The sequence below is a fragment of the Ostrinia nubilalis genome, chromosome 21, assembly GCF_963855985.1.
Source record: "Ostrinia nubilalis chromosome 21, ilOstNubi1.1, whole genome shotgun sequence".
In the NCBI taxonomy this organism is placed as follows: Eukaryota; Metazoa; Arthropoda; class Insecta; order Lepidoptera; family Crambidae; genus Ostrinia; species Ostrinia nubilalis.
The window spans coordinates 8,658,325-8,677,105 of NC_087108.1; the positions used below are offsets into that span (position 1 = coordinate 8,658,325).

An 18,781-nucleotide genomic window follows, 5' to 3' on the forward strand; every position below is an offset into this window, starting at 1 on the left:
TTAATTAATTATTATTTAACAAGTTTAGTTTGATAGAGTTAAAATTGTGCAAAAGTAACCCATGGGTTTCCTAGTATCATCAATGCAGCAATTATATTTTTCAAGTTTTAAGGTGTGTTTATGTCACTATCCACACATCCATTGCCACTCCCACTGAGTGTAAGCATAATGGTGAACTCGACAAGTGGAAGTGCGAATCGTTGTCATCATCATCATTTCAGTCTATTTGGACGTCCAATGCTGAACATAGGCCTCCATAAATAATTACTAGGTACTCGGTATCTGGAAGGCATATGAAGGAAAGCGGTCGTCGGTCCACCTTGTGGGTGGACGTCCACTGCGCTTTCCGGTACGAGGCCTCCACTCGAAACTGTGCAACTAAACTCTACATACTCATTACTGTAACTCTGTGACTATGGAAGTTCAATATCACTCTTGACTAGAAGGTTAAGTTAATTTCAGTAAGAATTATAATAGTTTTCTTGTTGCCAAAGGGTGCACGTCAATTCCGCAAGCGTTTTGTAATATCGTAAGCTTGTCGCTCCATGTACCCGAGACACACGCGCCGATTACAACTCGCTCGCCTCCGCTCCGTCATTCGCACAGTTCCAAGTTTTATTGCTATTAGTATGGTTTCTTTGATATGATCAGAGGTTACGTGGTCGTCCTTAGTTTAACTTTGGTCCTACCTTCTGAGGTCTGTGGTCTGCGAGTTGCTTCACATCAGCGATCAGGTAGAGACAATAATATGAATTCAATATTGAGTGGTTTACTCTCTACTACTTAAATGGTCACCTACTGAATGTAATGTTGAATGTTGTTAAATAAAACCACCATAGCTGGGCATTAACTCGTTAATCCGTTAATCGTTAATTAACGAAGTTAACATTTCTATTAACGGATTAACTTTTAAGTTAACTTTAAAAAATGTTAACGGACTCGTTAACTTCCGTTAAATTATCCTAAGTCCGTTAATCGTTAATCCAATACCTACTATTTACCAAAAAGATACAGCAGGCACGCTGAAAAACACTAGAAAAACGCGTTCTGACAAGTACTTTCGGGCTTCCAGAACTTCCAGAACCCAAAACAACAGTTTTTGTAACCAGAAAGAAACGATATAAAAAATGCTATTTTTTTTATTTATTTACAAGCTTATACAGGGTGGAATTTTTTAATGCCACCTGGAGGGAAAGTACTCTTAATACTGCAGATAGAAAATTTTACTGAAAGAAAACATTCCTTCATTTTTGAAAAGATTTCCTTTTATTTAATTTATCAAGTTTGTTAGACAGATTTCATCCTTATACTTGACCCTAACGATCGATGAAATAAAAATACAGGGTGTAATTTTTAACAGATTTTAGTTGGTTCGATTCCCGGGTGTGGCAAATATTTTTTGGAAACGTTTATTCCCGATGTCCCCCACTATTTGTCCACCGCTGGTGGACATCGAGAAAAAAAGTTGCATTGTCCACCAGTGGGGGACAGCGCTACTGAAATCTTCCCGTTGGGCTCTATGTGGGATAAATCTTGCAACTGAATCTCCTCAATCGATTGAGCTGCAATTTGGTATACTTATGTAAGTACGATGAAAATGCAATGTTGTGGTACCATTGAGTCTATTGATGGATTCAGGAGGCGGCCATAGGAACTCCTAAATGAAACGGCGGAATCGCATCGAATTTGGGTTTGTTGGATTTGTCTTTTCGAGCACATTGGTGCTAAATTGTATTGTAATTGAACCAAGGCTCTGAGATTGAGATACTATAGACTAAGAGCTGGTGAACGCCAGACCAACGTCATTTTATAAAAACTGAAAGTTTGTCAGCGTATGCTCCCAATATAGGTTAGTAGAATGTTGGCGGATTATGAAGTTTGGGTCATCGTGGCTTTGGCAGCTATCCTAAAAAAACTGTCTGGCAAGGAGTTGGAACTGTCAAAACTGTCTGACTAAAAAGTGGAAAAAATTCCATGCGCGATACAAGTTTTCTAAATTATTTGAACCTTGCATACAATAATTTTTTCGTTTTATTAAAATGTGTTAACGGATTAACGATTAACGTTAACTTGCGTTAAATCTTGCTAAATGTAACGTTTTAACGTTTAACGAAGTTAATTTTTTTATTAACGGTTTAACGATTAACGAAGTTAACTATTTGATTAACGGTGCCCAGCTATGAAAACCACCCTGACTTTTTGAGTCTTACCACGATTTTAAACTGTACATTTTGGTTTGGCAAATTATGAGATCCAACTTTACTTGATTGTAATCTATAGGTAGAGTAAGAGAATTATTATTGACTGTGACATTTTGCTAAGAGATACTGCGGCAAAATCGTTTAACCTACCTCTATAGTAGAGACCGGGTCAATTAATGCTATTTTCCAAATATTTATTTAACCATGTGTAGCATTAGGTTCTACGAAATATCCACGAAACTTGCCTACTCCTAGCAAATTGGCCGCGCCAGCAAATTGTAGCGGTAAGGCTGCGTGCACACCGCAGCGTCGCGTGCACGCCACTCACCTAGGGGGTACAGTCAGCAACAACATCCATGCACAGATTTATAAAAACATCTTAGACGTCTAAAAAATATTTTTTTAGTAAAAATATGTACCAGAAAAGATTAGACCAGACCGAACACTTGACTATCAGTGTCTAATATCCGACTTTAAAAAAGGAGAAGGTTCTCAATTAGTCCGATGTTTTAGATCGCAATGAGCAAAAATAAAACCATTAGCACATTCCCTTGAAAATACTTGAAATCAACATCATGAGGGTCATTTTTATATTTTTTATTAATTGTGGAAGGCTTCCACATTCCACCCACCTAAACATAGCATGAACCACTTCGTAGACAACACATCAGTTGGTTGTCATAAACCGTTCATCAAAGTGCATTTTACATACCTCTCAAATTCCATGTTGCGGGACAACTTTGTACTCAAACAGCTAAAAGTGGTCCCAAACCACTTTTGCGAGCGACAGTGCAACTAGCAGCTGCCGCCCGCCACCGCTGTCAGACGGCCGTCAGTTGTCAACGCGTGAATCAGCGGTTAGCGGCCGCGCTCGCGTGCGCCTGCTATCTACCCTCGACTCCTGCGATCTTAAAGGTTACTGCTAATAAGCCTAATCGCGAGCTTTCCTTGTTTTCTTTTGTAAGACGAATAGTTCGAAGGTGGAAATTCTTTTCAGGTTTTTCTGAAAAACAAACATGTTTTTCCTAAAACAAATGTGGTACGAAAAAATCTGCTAAAATATATTTGGTAGCCTAGGTAAGTACTTTTCTGTCTACCTACAATATTTTAACCTAATTTATTTTCATAGCTTTCGTACAAGTAATGCCTTACAGATAGATACAGTGGTTACAACTTTTATGTTTAAACAAAATAGAAGTCTCCATTACAGAAATGCTTGCGTTCCCCAAAAGAGGGGAATTATTTTTAACATAAAAAATAATGATTCCATTCCCTCCAAATTACATTTCAAGAGTCAAGTGTGGAGCAAGGAGTTTGCTTTCGGTTCATTTGAATTGAAGTCACAGCCTCCTGCGAAGAAAAAACACAAAAGTACTATTTGACAAATCCCCTCGAGGCGACGCAAACAGAAAAGGTCGTCTCTTTCACGCTTGAGCAGTTTACTATACTCTATCCCGTTTCTTTGAGGATCTTTAGGTTCTTTTTCGTAGACTACGCCGGGGCACGTTTATTTTTCATTTCTTGGGAGCGAAGAAAATAATTTTCTGTGAGCTTTGAACCGGCGGCGAGGGAAAAATGGGAAATTTGGAAAATGTAATTGGATTCTGGACTAATCTCGACGCCTCTCGTCGTATCTTACGGGGGGAGTGCGTGTTGAAATAGAATTAGATAGGTATTAAATGAGAGGAACATACTTCATAAAATATTATGATGGAAATGTAATATTTTTTTGTAGTTTTAAGTTATTTTTGAAAGAAGGTTCATGCTAGAGTAGGTAGATACTTCAAAAAATTACATTAAAATCACAGATACTAAATTACTAAGTAAATATTGTAAAATTGTAATGTAATTGATTGAAAAAAAAACAGCCTGCGCCGCAGTGGTGGAAAATTACTGTTACCGATTTAAATGGTGTTGTTACAGTGAAAAATACCAAGATAATGACAAATATGAGGGTTCATCGAAAAGATGTCAAAATTCAAACCCAAGGTCTTCAAGGTACGACGAAGAACAGGAATTTTGTCCCAGCTCGCTTCATCATAGAAAACAGGCGAAAAAAATACTATACATGACTACTTTCCGACACCCTGTATTGCTAACTGAAAATAGTGAAACATTATTTTACACGTAGCGCCATCTACTCTCAATACTTTGTACTTACTAAGATGTTATGATGCTGGAAATAGCAGTAAGGGGCCTCTTTATTAGCTGCAGCCGAGCAGAGACACAAAAGATGAAGGGTAGATGGCGTTACGAGAAGTAAAGGGGCTTCCCCGAGTATAGTCAACACAAACTTGTTTTGGTTGATATTTGTGTATTTGAAAAACACGTTATCGTTAGATGAAGATGGTAAACTAGGGAATAAAAGAGAAACTTCAATGTAAATATTTATTTCAAATACTATTAGAGCTTATGGTAACCAATGATACAATAATACGTCTTGTAAACGTGTCAAATTCACATTAATATCGCTACTTTGTAATCCTAGCCATTGGCTTTAATATCACCGTCCTGCCAACGACATGCCGGTACGCGAGCCCTTGTAAACTCCCGCCATACAGGCCACACTCGCGTATGGGCCTTACAAAAACCTATACAATATCTGTTACCTTACACTAACTAATACAATCAATAATCACTCATTCAGCTAATTCCGATAATCATTTTCTTCCAAGTGATTAATGATGATATTGTATTTTATTAATAAATTTTCATATATTTCAACTAACACTAATTTACTATACACTGAGGCACACGATTCTTAGAAACTAGCTCTTAATTGTAGAGCATACTCTTCCAAAAAATGTTCTCGATAACCACTTATCGTAATAATGTACAGTCCGCGTCGAAACTATGTGCGCACCCAGAGACATTCTTAAATATTTAAATCACAAACCAAAATAAGACTTGGGACATCCATTAAATGGCCTCTCCATTCACTCGTGTGCATTCCCGTACTCAAAAATACTGACGAGTATAATTCTTTATTCCTCGCTAATTACATTAATTTATTTGAAAACTGGTAAACAGTTCGTTAATATTGATAGAGACAACTTTTGAGTACAGGAACGACGTAGAATTATGTTGTAGGTGAGCACAAAGTTTGGCAATGTCTCATTCTTTCTACACTATGCTATAGGCGGCCCCGCGACCATGCTTACTGTGACGAGTCGGTTTACTTAACTAACAAGTTGTTCGTGCTTACAGGAGTACAGGAGCCTAGAAATGACAGATTTGTGCTTTGTACCATACATTTAACCCAGAGTTCGGCTTGGAAAATAACTAAAATTCTAAGTACACAACAGATTTTGAGAGTAAGTACTGATTCGGTAATAAATACTGAAATAAATACGAATCATAAATACTTGTTTTTAAACTTGCATTTTTAACAGGTGAAACAATTTTTAATGAGTAAGCCAAGAATATATTTATGATTTAATCTCATAAAATTTCAATATCAATAACTAACCATTAAAATAAATACTGTTCTCTAAAATTGTAAATATTTTGTATACCTGTTAAAAACTTTACTAAATTGCTAGGCACCTGTAACGTTTTATCATGTCTGTGTGTGCGTACTATATTATATTAATGTATAAAAAACTGTAAAAAGCCGGTGTACTCGTAAAGGTGCTTTGACACTGGGAGCGCCCACGTGTAATGTAACAATGGAATCTTTTACATTACATGCGAATGGTCCCAGTGAGGATGCACCTTAGTGTATAAAGCGCGAATTTGTATTTCTTTTGGTATTTATTTATTTATTTATTTTATAGAAACCAACAGTATATTGTAACACTCGTGTGATTCAACACGAACTATTTATTAGTACTATGTGAATATGACAGAAAATCAAACACTTATTTAATAGTGAATATTCAATAACAAATTAAATTCGAGTGCTTATTTCTGTAACTTATACGAAGAAACTTACAAATATAGGAAGTCTAGGAAGAAGTAGAATTTGACTAACAAAAAAGTTTTGAGTGCTCTTGTAATTTTTCATGTATCTTTTGACTAAAATGTATTCGATAGAAAGAAGGAAACACAAACTACATGTATTCTATTTACATAAGCCCAACACAGTCACAGTTAAAATATACCTAACTAACAACAATAACTTATAACTAAAAAAGCGACTAGAACTAAAAAATACAACCTAAGCAATTTAGAATTGTCATGAACTAAAATAGGTTTCATTGAACGGTGTGTGCAATAAATAATCGAATATTTACACAGTGATTTTTAAATAATGCTGAACTAAAATAAAGTATTAAAAATGCAACTTCGCTATAAAGCTGGTTTTACATTAACATTTATCATTAATTATTCAGAGACATAAAACATTTAAAATTGAGTAAGATGTATATCAAGATGTAAAACTATTGCTTATTTGGTTTAATATAAGTACTATCCTCCTAACATGACGACTATTGACGAAAATATGTTAAACATTCGAATACCTCAGCCTGAATTCGGATTCATCATTTCATAGTGAATTATAGATTTAATTAACTCTATTGATCATCTTGTCCTACCAATAACAAGATTAAAATTTTCAATTAGGTGATCGCACACCTGCCTGTACGGTACATGCCGAACATATTTATTTACTAATTTCCTACACTTTGAAAAATAACTATAAAAATTCAATTACTGCCGAGCAGACAGGTGCGAGTCCACCTTTACACATACAAACGCTTACGTCACGTATCGAGGGATTGCGTGCCGAACAATACTATTTAGAACTGAATTGGCGATACTGACTGGCACTTCGAAACTAGGCCAAGAACTCTCAACCGAACATTGCCAACTCCATCAACTGTTTTCACCCTATTGGTTGCATTCAGAGCAAATTAATTAATACACCATTCATTTATTTCGCGACAGATAACACGGACTATTTATAAGTATGTAAACTATTCTTTGGATCATAAACACACGGAAAGTTGCATTTGTAATTACATATCTTAGCTAGTTCTATTTGACACAAACTTTCTTATACATTCATATAATACAGGCATTTAGAATTTTCAGTCAATGATAAATGAAAGCCTCTCGCGGCCCAAATCAAGAAACATATAAAAACTAACAATAAAATATAATACCAATGCAACAGCATGCAATAAAATTAATACATATAACTTTTTTATATATTTATCATTGATTGTGCAGTATAAATCGTGCTGGCATATAGAAACTGATTGGCACTGAAATTATATTGCAAAAGACGATATAATGTGTCTGTTCAAGAGTAAAAGGAGTAAATTAATGACTATTACGTCACACTATAAAAACAATTAGAGAATGAGAAAACGAAACAAAAAACATTCCCGAAAACATTTGATCATTTGGTTTCGAAGTAAAATTGATATTTTTTGACTAATTCTTCAGTTCTCATGTGAACTGTCGTAATATTTACCCAAAAATCGTATCACTTCAACAATTATATCAGGATAAGCTTACTCAAGTCTTTGCTTCAATATCTACAAAGTGCGCGCTGACAAAGAAATGTAGACTTCTGTTTGATATGTTATTTAAAACATTATGACTTTTAAGGTAAATTTACAAAAAAACTACTGAAACGTAGTCCACTAGTAAAACTTAAATGAGTGAGACCATTGACAGTAACCATTCACAGTATACAAAATCACATTACAATAATCGTAACGATTTTCACTACAAAATGTGTAGAAACGCCTACCTAAAGTAGACTGAAACAAAACACCAACGGTATCACGCGATCACGTTGTAAATTGCACTGTTAACACACAAAGTCTACATTCCAATGAGTGCAATGAGCGCACGAGAACTCGATCCGAATTGTCCGAATGTTATTGTAAATTGCACTTTTTACCTTGTACACAGAGTCTATGTTTGCGCTTACGCAGACTCGGGAGCTGCGTCGAGCGCGGCGTCGGGCGTGATGTCGGGCGTGACGTCGGTCGTGACGTCAGACTCGACGTCGGGCACGGAGGCAGGCGCGGGTTCCGCTTCGGACGTCGGCGCCGCCCCCGTGGCCTGGCATCAGGTCTTCCTCAGCTCTACCAACTTGACGTCCTGCACGTGAAGGTTGTGCTTGGACTTGGCCGCGAACTTGATGACCGCCTGCGTGGACACCAGAGGCACGTGTCGGAGGTCCAGTCTGTGGATGAAAATGGTAAGTTTAATAATTTTCAATTAATTTTTCTTATCATATTCATTTCATTGCTAAAGATCGTCTCCGTGATCCAGTGTAAGAGAATGAGTCTTGCGACCCACTCAAGATCACGCGCGTTTTGTAACAAAATGGTCAGGACATGGCTGGCTGGTTGTACGGAAAGAGAAATACAGTTTCGTGCTTCGGAAGGCACTAAAAGCTGTCGCTCTGATTAAGCAATCTTAGTCACCTAATCTCAATCTCCTAATGATGGGATGGCCATCAAAACTTAGCGAAACCACGCACTAGGCAACCTAACTGCGCTGCAGGCCGTGGTGCGCCAGCTGCGTCTAGCTCGCACAGCTCGGGCCCGAGCTGTCTCTACACACGTCACAAGCCGAGCTCACCTGACGAGGTTGGGGCAGCGCGCCAGGTGGTCGAGCGCGGCCTCGGTGAGCAGGCGGCAGCCGGCCAGCGACAGCCGCTGCAGGCCGTGGTGCGCCAGCTGCGTCCAGCTCGCACAGCTTGGGCCCGAGCTGTCTCTACACACGTCACAAGCCGAGCTCACCTGACGAGGTTGGGGCAGCGCGCCAGGTGGTCGAGCGCGGCCTCGGTGAGCAGGCGGCAGCCGGCCAGCGACAGCCGCTGCAGGCCGTGGTGCGCCAGCTGCGTCCAGCTCGCACAGCTTGGGCCCGAGCTGTCTCTACACACGTCACAAGCCGAGCTCACCTGACGAGGTTGGGGCAGCGCGCCAGGTGGTCGAGCGCGGCCTCGGTGAGCAGGCGGCAGCCGGCCAGCGACAGCCGCTGCAGGCCGTGGTGCGCCAGCTGCGTCTAGCTCGCACAGCTTGGGCCCGAGCTGTCTCTACACACGTCACAAGCCGAGCTCACCTGACGAGGTTGGGGCAGCGCGCCAGGTGGTCGAGCGCGGCCTCGGTGAGCAGGCGGCAGCCGGCCAGCGACAGCCGCTGCAGGCCGTGGTGCGCCAGCTGCGTCTAGCTCGCACAGCTTGGGCCCGAGCTGTCTCTACACACGTCACAAGCCGAGCTCACCTGACGAGGTTGGGGCAGCGCGCCAGGTGGTCGAGCGCGGCCTCGGTGAGCAGGCGGCAGCCGGCCAGCGACAGCCGCTGCAGGCCGTGGTGCGCCAGCTGCGCCGCGCCCGCGTCCGTCAGCCGCGCGCAGGAAGACGCGTCTAGCTCGCACAGCTTGGGCAGGGCCTGGGGATAAAGGTTGTATTGTTAAAGTGAACATCTGTGTACATACGGTTATAGAAGGGAAAATAGATGATAGCTGATTCTGTAATGTATTCCAAGAGCCCTTCCTTCATACTAGCGTTTGTCTAGCGCAGGCGTTCGTTTAAGTATGCGCAGCACAAACACTTGACGCGTTATTGCGGCGTCGGCGTTGCAGCTAATTGAACGCTGCGCTAGCGCAAATGTCATACAATTTCGGCGAGGGTGGCGAGGAGAGTACATCACACCGCAGTAACGTGGCGCATACGTTCATCTAACGCCTACTCTGAATAAACGCTAGTGTGAAGAAGCTCTAAAAACAATAGTCTTTAATCATCATAAACGACCTTCCTAATGAAATGAAAACACACCAAAAGACAAGGATTAAAACAAGAACACTGACCTGCACAACGTATCTCATAGCAACATCAGTGATATCAGTCCCCGGCAGTCTCAGCACGCTAAGAGCCGCCAAGCGAGACGGTTCCGCGCCAGTCCTGGCTCCTCCACCAGGCCTGGAGTTCTCTGGCGGCGCCAGTATACCACGGAGTTTGGCGTCGTCGAGGCAGCGAGCGAAGGATAGGTTCAGAGATGTGAGAGGAGGGCAACTGGCCACCACACCAAAAGGCAATATTAACAAGACACTAACCTGCACAACGTATCTCATAGCAACATCAGTGATATCAGTCCCCGGCAGTCTCAGCACGCTAAGAGCTGCCAACCGAGACGGTTCCGCGCCAGTCCTGGCTCCTCCACCAGGCCTGGAGTTCTCAGGCGGCGCCAGAATGCCGCGCAGTTTGGCGTCGTCGAGGCAGCGAGCGAAGGATAAGTCCAGGGATGTGAGAGGAGGGCAACTGGACGAACGCAGCGCGAGCGCCGCTTCAGCTGGCGAGCCGGCCAGCGACAAGGAGCGGAGCGCTGGTAGACGCGCCAGGAGCCTGGAGACAAGCGATGTGGATTAATAATGGGCTGTCTGAATTTTGTCTGATGTAGAGCTGATGGCGGTTGGGTTCGATGAATTTTATGTTATGACTGCGTCTTGGCAAGATTAAGTAAAGGTTGAAAGAGAGTATAGCAGAATCGGACTCAATGGGAGATAGACAGAGGCAGATTGTTAATTTTAAAAGTTCGAATACTTTGTTGTTCAATCATCAAGTTGCTTTCAGATAATGTAACTTTAAAACTCGGTTAGGAGACTTGAGCTATGTGTAGTGGAGATGTGAGCTGCCATAATTCGAAGTGACGTTCTCGTCTCCTCTCCTCTTCGCTCTGGTGGCAACCGCACTTTAGGTGCTGCAAGACTGCCTTTGGAAATAAAGTTAAGATACTCAACTCTATATTGAGAGACCACGTTTCCGAGCCGTATATCATCACTGGTTGAAGACTTCAGTTTTTAGGCACTGAGATATTTTGGACGAAAAGATGTTGCGTAGTTTCCCGAACGCTGCCCTGCCGAGTTGTATTCGAAGATTTACCTCTTTCTCGAAATTGGATCTACCTAAAGCCCGGTCGCCGATTATATTATCGCTCGCGCGTAATTATGTTGCTGTCGCGCTCGCACGCTTACTGCGACCCCCCATCGCACAGTCGCGACAGCAATATAATTACACGCGAGCGATAAGTATGGGTAGCTTGGGGTCATTGGACAAAATTCTACGTGCTCACAGACCGGGCTTTAGGCCTCCAATGAATGAAACCCAACCAGTGAAGGTGTAGAAACGTAAACGTAGTGAAGTACAGGTCAAGTTATATTCAAGTCAAGATATTCAACTCACCACGCTAGCTGCCTTCGAGCCAGATGGCACCACTCGAGACCGAGCGACAGCGGCTGGCGGCGCGCGATACCGGCCAGCTGGGCGGCTGACACGCGGACTTGAACGAATGACATGCTGCGCCAGAGGGATGGATCCATCTGAAAATATTAAAAGAGCAATATAAGTACTGGGAATAGATTATGCGGATATTAAAAAGAGCCGTATCAGTACTGGGAATTGATGAGAGAAGATCTGAGTTTATTGGGAAGAGTCTGATCCGAGTTCACTTAGGGCTATATTTCACCGGGACACCATGGCGGCGCTATAGAGAGTTACTCACCTGGTGTCCGTTTGGTTGCGCAAAGCTGCATACATTTTGTTGGTAGCGGCGACTGGTTGCGCCGCCATGGTGTCCCGGTGAAATATAGCCCTTATGGTAACTATGTCATCCAGAAGGTCATTGCATTCTCCAGCAGTATAACAATAACAAATTACGCACGCGAAAGTTTGTAGCGTTGAGACCCGTGTTTCTCCATTTTAACAAATTACGAGTCAAAAGTGTATTAAGCATTTCCATAAAGTAAAACAGACAATGATGTGTGTGTGCATTGCTGCACCTGAGTGGCACAGTCGATGTCTTCTTTGTCAGGCACTTTCAACACGCAGCACCGACGCAGAATATTATGGATTGGCTAACAAATGCGCAAACGCATCGTATACCTCAGCACTTAAGAAGTAGAAGGGAACTAACGACGGGTTAGAGTTTGGATACCATCATACCAGTTCTAGAGGCTGAATGCTGGTCATCTAGTTCTAGATCGTTTTTGTGCTCAACAGTTGGCAAGTGCAAATGCTAATCCTCCTACACCGTTGAGCAGTATTTGACAATAGTCGCCTCAGAGGTATCGACAAAACCCTGGATGCCAGTTAAAGGCCTTGTATTTGTGTATACTCACGGAGTACTCGGCCCAGGCTTTACAGACGAGCGCACAGACGGCAAGCTCATGCGGCGTGAGCTTGGCGAAAACGCACAGCATGGCCTCGCGGTCCAGCCACGGCGACGAGCCCGGCGCGCCCGGCTGCTGGATGAAGCCCATCGGCCGGATCGGGTACAACGGCTTCTTGAGGGCCTGGAATAATTTTGAACATTAGAACAAAATTGTTATACCTTTATAATAAAATAACCCATCAATCCCCAAGTAGTCGCATATGATTGCGTAATAATTGATTATTATTTGTTGTGTCTCGATTCGCGACGCTTGAAGGGGTTCGATCGCCCGCAATTTGAAACGCCACTCTTGTGGCGGAGTTTTGGGCTGACACTGTGTAGGTTTGTTGTCGACACGAAAAGAAGAAGAATTTGAGACGAGGCGGAGGGTGCCCGCCGGCGCTCCATACACCCGCGTAAATCTAGCTACTGCCTTCTAAAGTCTGGTCGCTGAACAGATAGAATTTCGTACAATGACCCCATGCTACCCATCCTTACCACTTGCGCGTAATTTTATAGCTGTCGCGCTCGCACACTCACTGCGGCCGCCCGTCGCACAGTTGCGACAGCAATATAGTTACGCGCGAGCGATAAGGATGGGTAGCTTGGGGTCATTGTACGAAATTCTATCTGCTCGGCGACCGGACTTCACACACTTGTTACAAATTCGCACCTATTTAATCCACATGTTGGCAGTCCCGATGGAGCAGCAAGGTTCTAGAGTGGAGGTAACGTACTGGCAAGCAACCGGGCGATGTGGAAATCATTGGGGGAGACCATGTTCACAGTGGATATCCTGTGGCTGAAATGATAATGATCAAGATGCTAGTGTTTAGCTGGAGATCTATACCTTGCCGGTGTGGTGGGTGAGCTGCAGAGCGAGGTGTGCGCGAAGCGTGTGCTTTTTCGGCGCGTCATCCTCCTCGCTGGAGCGCCGCTTTTTGGCGCTGGGCTCCCAACCTTCACCGCCCTCGGCGCCTTCAGCCGCTTCCTCTTCGCGCTTTATTTCTAAAAGAAAGAAATACAATTTTACTTTCTTCTATCCCAACCATGGAGATCAAATATCGATCCACGATTATCCTACTAGAGATAGGTAGTGATTTGGTATTGTAGCAGCTTGACGTTTTTAAGTTTTGCATCCTGCGCTTCGGGACGTAATATGAGGCAGTTGTCTTCCACCACGCTTTGTCATCACTCTGCTCACGTACTTTATTTAAAATTGTAGCCCTAACAAGAAGCTCCATGCATCGATTGTAAAAGGGGATCAATTTTATTTAACAGCATGATTTTGTTGTGGACTTTTAAGAGACTGGACGGAAGAATTCTTTTAGTAAAATTGTTTTCAACTCACCCTCCTCAGTCTTCAGATGCGTCACATCGTTTTTGCCCTCGTTGTCTGAGCCTTCAGACTTGACAGCCGACGGCAGCGGGCCAGGCAGTTTGTGCTGTAATAAAAATTGAGTTTATCATAGAGTAATTAACCGTTTATGCAGAGTAAATCCGCGTTACTTTACTTTCTTTAAAGATAATATCATCAACTTTAAACTTACCCCAAACGAAGACTGGTAGTTGTGGTGACTCATTTGGCTGTTGGCATCTGAGCCCACGCTCATGCGGCGAAGATCAGAAGACTTTTGACGAGCGCGGAAATGACGGGGCTGCAAGTAATAACATTCTGTTATTTCAAGGAATATCGTTTCAGCCAAATGACGTCCACTGCTGGACAAAGGCCTCCCCCAAGGTTTTCCACAATGAACGGTCCTGCGCTGCCCGCATCCAGGCTCTTCCCGCGACCCTTACCAGATCGTCGGTCCACCTAGTAGGAGGCCTGCCCACGCTACGTTTTCCAGCCCGTGGTCGCCACTCGAGAACTTTCCTGCCCCAACGGCCATCGTCTCTACGAGCTATGTGCCCCGCCCACTGCCACTTGATTTTAGCAATTCTGCGAGCTATGTCGGTTACTTTGGTTCTCCTACGGATCTCCTCATTTCTGATTCGATCACGCAGGGAAACTCCGAGCATAGCCCGCTCCATCGCCCTTTGGGTGACCTTGAGCCTTCTTATGAGGCCCATAGTAAGCGACCACGTTTCGGATCCATATGTCAACACTGGCAACACACACTGCCCGAAGACTTTCGTCTTGAGACACTGCGGTATTTCGGACATGAGTATATGGCGAAGCTTCCCGAACGCTGCCCATCCGAGTTGGATTCGACGATTGACCTCTTTCTCGAAGTTGGACCTACCTAACTGGACTGTTTGTCCCAGGTATACATAATTGTCGACAACTTCGAGTGTAGAGTCTCCAACCTTCAGAGGAGTGGGTGCAACACGGACATTAGACATGATTTTTGTCTTGTCCATGTTCATTCTGAGGCCCACTTGTTGAGAGGCTCTACTGAGGCCATCGAGCATTGTGCCTAGATCCTCCAAGGTCTCAGCCATGACTACGATATCGTCCGCGAATCGAAGGTGGGTGATGTACTCGCCGTTGATATTTATGCCAAATCCGTTCCAGTCCAGAAGCTTGAAGACATCTTCCAGGGCGGTGGTAAACAGTTTTGGAGATATGACGTCTCCCTGTCTTACCCCTCGCTGCAACTGGATAGGTTTCGAATCCCGATCCTGGAGGCGGACCGACATTGTGGCGTTTTTGTACAAACCCCTCAACACTTCGATATATCGATAGTCAATTTGGCACCTTTGGAGAGACTGTAGCACTGCCCAGGTCTCGACCGAATCGAAGGCTTTCTCATAATCCACAAACGCCAGGCAAAGTGGTTGATTATACTCCTCGGTCTTCTGTATAATCTGCCTTAGCGTATGTATGTGGTCTATGGTACTAAAGCCTTTTCGGAAACCGGCTTGTTCGGGAGGCTGGAAGTCGTCGAGCCTGCGAGCGAGACGATTCGTAATGACTCTTGAAAACAGCTTGTAGACATGGCTCAGAAGTGAGATGGGTCTATAATTCTTCAATAAGGTTTTGTCACCTTTTTTGAAGAAGAGTACCACCACACTTCCGTGCCATGTCGTAGGCGTTTTTCCTTCGAGGATGACGGAATTGAACAGCTTCTGAAGAGCCCTCAGTACCGGCGTTCCGCCTGCCTTCAAAAGCTCAGCCGTGATTCCATCATCACCCGGTGCCTTGTTGTTCTTCAGCTGTTTGAGAGCCATTCTAATCTCGTACAGACTGACGTCCGGGATATCTTCGGTATAGTGTCGGGTCAGTCTAGCTCTTGGGTCTTCGGCTAGATTTGTGACAGGTGCACGTACACTCGTGTATAATTGTCCGTAGAACTTCTCGACCTCTTCCAATATCTCCGGCCCCGACGAAATGGCTCTGCCATCCTCTGTCTTCAGCTTGGTCAGTTGACTTTGGCCAACAGACAGATCTCTTGCGAACACTTTAGAGCCCTTTTTTCGCTCAATCGCCTCTTTAATACGGTCTGTATTAAATTGGCGTAGGTCGCGAGTCAAAGACTTGGAGATCTGTCTGTTAAGGCGCCGATACTGAGCAGCATCTTCAGAGGACTGCAGAACCAAGTTCCGTCTCTCTTCCATGAGTTGATTGGTGAGGTCAGAGATCTTTTTGGTTCCTTTTGAACGACGGGTTTTAAAGAACTTAGACCCAGTCGTTTGGACAATTTCCACGAACCTGTCATTGTATTTGTCCACATTTTCGCAGTCTCCTAGGCATTCGAAACGATTTTGCAACTCGAGCTGAAAGCTTTCGGGGTTTTGGAGTTGGATGGGCGCTGGGCGGAGCGTAGACTTCATCAGTCGACATCTCTCGAGCTTGGGTCTGATATTCAATGTGCCTCTTACCATTCGGTGATCGCTTCCTGTTTTGACCGAATTGATCACAGAGACATCATTGAATATATGCTTCTTCGTCGACAAGATGAAGTCTATCTCATTTTTTGTAGCGCCATTGGGATGCAGCCATGTCCACTTTCGCTGTTTTGGCTTTCTGAAGAAGGAGTTCATCATAAAGAGGCCCTCCCTCTCCATAAAGCCAGCCAGCAGTTGGCCACGTGCGTTCCTCTCTCCGTACCCAAATTGCCCCACTTTCGGCTCATTATCGCTTCGTTTACCTAGCTTCGCGTTGAAGTCCCCCATCACAACGGTAAAATGGGACCGGGAGCCATGTATGGCTCTGGAAATATCCTCATACATGGTCTCCACTTCGTCGTCGGGGTGTTCCGTGGTCGGTGCGTATACCTGTATGACCTTCAGCGAATACCGTTTGGTGATTCTGAGTATCAGGTACACTACCCTCGCCGAAACACTCTCGATCTGGACCACGTTGTTGACAAGGGACTTGTGGACGATAAACCCGACACCACCCTGGGACTGCTGGTCGCCCTCCCGGAAATAGAGCAGGTTTCCGGATTTAAGAATTATGGTGTCCTCCCCCTCTCTTCGGACTTCACATAATCCTACGATATCCCACCGTAACCTGCTCAACTCTTCCTCGAGTTCCATTAGCTTCACGTCTGCACGCAGTGTGCGAGCGTTATAGGTTGCCAGGGCCAGAGGTCGTCGGTGTTGGTAGCCTGGCATCCCCCGGGGATTCTTCGCACCCCTTGCCCCACCGTTACCGTGACCGCTACCGTGGTCCGGGATAGTGGGGCCGCCGGGGACTAGGGGCCGTTTTTTTGTTTTTACCACCATTTGGAGGGTTTTGCCCTAATCGCCACGCTTGGCAGGCGGGTTGGCGATCGCAGTTTTTTTTGATTGGTTTCGCACGCAGACGCTGCTGCCCGTCCGGTGCTACAGGAGTTTGTCGCCTCTTACGACACGCCTCCTGTTGGGGTGCGTGACAGTTTATATAAGTTTATATGATATAAATTCATTTCAATAACGTTCATATTGTATAATAAACGTATGTTATAATAACACTTGATATAATTTTTTAACATATAATGTTTACTTCATATAATAAATCATTTCTAATAATATCATTTCAGATACCAATCACAACGCATAAAGACATTTGATATAAACCTTACTTAATCTAAGACTCATTTGATGTAATTTTGTTTAATATAAATATTATTTCACATAACCATTACTTGTAATAAATATTATTTGTTATACTCTTTAATTGATATAATTTCTGATAGATATAACTTTAAGTATGTTCTTTTTTAGCTTGACTTATAAATGACTTTAGTGACAAAAACGAATTGCCGTAAAACCGACTCCACGTAGTCTTGTCTGCCCTACCCCTAGAGTGTAATTTAGAAGCGCGTAGGCACGGAGGGGCGAGGCGGCCCGCGGGCTGAGGAGCAGGTGGCTGGAAGCGAGGCGCCGCGGCTGAGGCTGGCCGGCGAAGCCGGCCAGCAAGCCGAAGACGCGGTGTCGAGCGAAAGCCATCTGCGACGATTAGCACGCGAGGGACCGCCAGAGCCCCGCAGTGCCGGAGCCGTGACAGAAGTCTCAAGTTTTTAGTCAAATTTGCATGCTGCATGCCTGCTTGCTTGCTTGCTTGCCTGCTTGCTTGCTTGCTTGCCTGCTTGCTTGCTTGCTTGCTTGCCTGCTTGCTTGCCTGCTTGCTTGCCTGCTTGCTTGCCTGCATGCTAGCTTGCTTGCTTGCTAGCTTGCTTGCTTGCTCGCTTGCTTGCTTGCTGCATGCAATGCTTATTATAACAAATGAACTTTATATAAAATTATTATTGTTATATGATTTAAGTTTTATAGGAAAAGAATTTTATCTCATTTGATTGTTCGACATTTTATTTTTATATGATTTGAATGTTATTTGTTTTAAATAGTATACATTGTAAGTTTTATAGAAAATATTCATTATATCAAACCATTTTATATCAGTTAATAGTTATTTGTCTTAAAATTATTCGTTTTAAAATTATATTATTCGTTTATTATAGTAAATAATTATTATATTAAACGATTTTATATAATTTGATGTTATATCATCTAAGTATTATATAATATGTAGTTATATCATACATTACACACCCCTCCTGTTGGCGGTGGGGAAAAGTATTCTTTTACGGCCGTCCCCACACAGCACATTCTTTTACGGCCGTCCCCACACAGCACAACATTTCAAGGAATATACGAACATGAATTATACTGCTTATACTCCCAGTTTTGGAAGTGTTACCTCTGATTAAGAAAATGTGCATTAGGGACGGTGCTACAGCGAGTGTCGTTGCATAGCAAGCGACGAGAAACGCCACGCTGACCATTTAGCACGCCTCAAGCTTGCTCTAAAGTTTTAGCGTAGGGCCATAAACATTTTGTATTGTGTGTATTGCAATAAGGCAATAAGGCCTTTACATTGTAAGTGACGTGTAGAGATGAGACGTATTTACTAGAACAGATCCACACACTAGGTATTTTACAGTACTAGGCGGCACCTATTCCAATTTTTTAAATACTTGATCCACCTAGTATTTTATAAATTACACGATTTCCGACCCTATCTTCAAAGTAATAG

The 18,781-nt window shown here is 43.4% G+C and overlaps 2 protein-coding genes across 2 annotated transcripts in view; one reads left to right on the plus strand and one right to left on the minus strand.

The window, feature by feature from the left end:
• Window positions 1-18,781, plus strand: part of LOC135082466 (LIM/homeobox protein Lhx5) — a 369,539-nt gene that overhangs the window by 172,477 nt on the left and 178,281 nt on the right. The window lies entirely within an intron of this gene.
• LOC135082311 (jmjC domain-containing histone demethylation protein 1) overlaps window positions 4,576-18,781 on the minus strand; it is a 40,408-nt gene continuing 26,202 nt past the window's right edge. Inside the window, exons 14-21 of the mRNA XM_063977103.1 lie at window positions 13,866-13,973; window positions 13,667-13,760; window positions 13,166-13,323; window positions 12,284-12,457; window positions 11,349-11,485; window positions 9,977-10,511; window positions 9,392-9,558; window positions 4,576-8,346 (exon numbers count right to left, since the gene is read on the minus strand). Of these exons, the coding sequence (XP_063833173.1) occupies window positions 8,229-8,346; window positions 9,392-9,558; window positions 9,977-10,511; window positions 11,349-11,485; window positions 12,284-12,457; window positions 13,166-13,323; window positions 13,667-13,760; window positions 13,866-13,973 (1,491 nt within the window). The 3' untranslated portion in view covers window positions 4,576-8,228. The remainder of the gene's footprint in view (window positions 8,347-9,391; window positions 9,559-9,976; window positions 10,512-11,348; window positions 11,486-12,283; window positions 12,458-13,165; window positions 13,324-13,666; window positions 13,761-13,865; window positions 13,974-18,781) is intronic.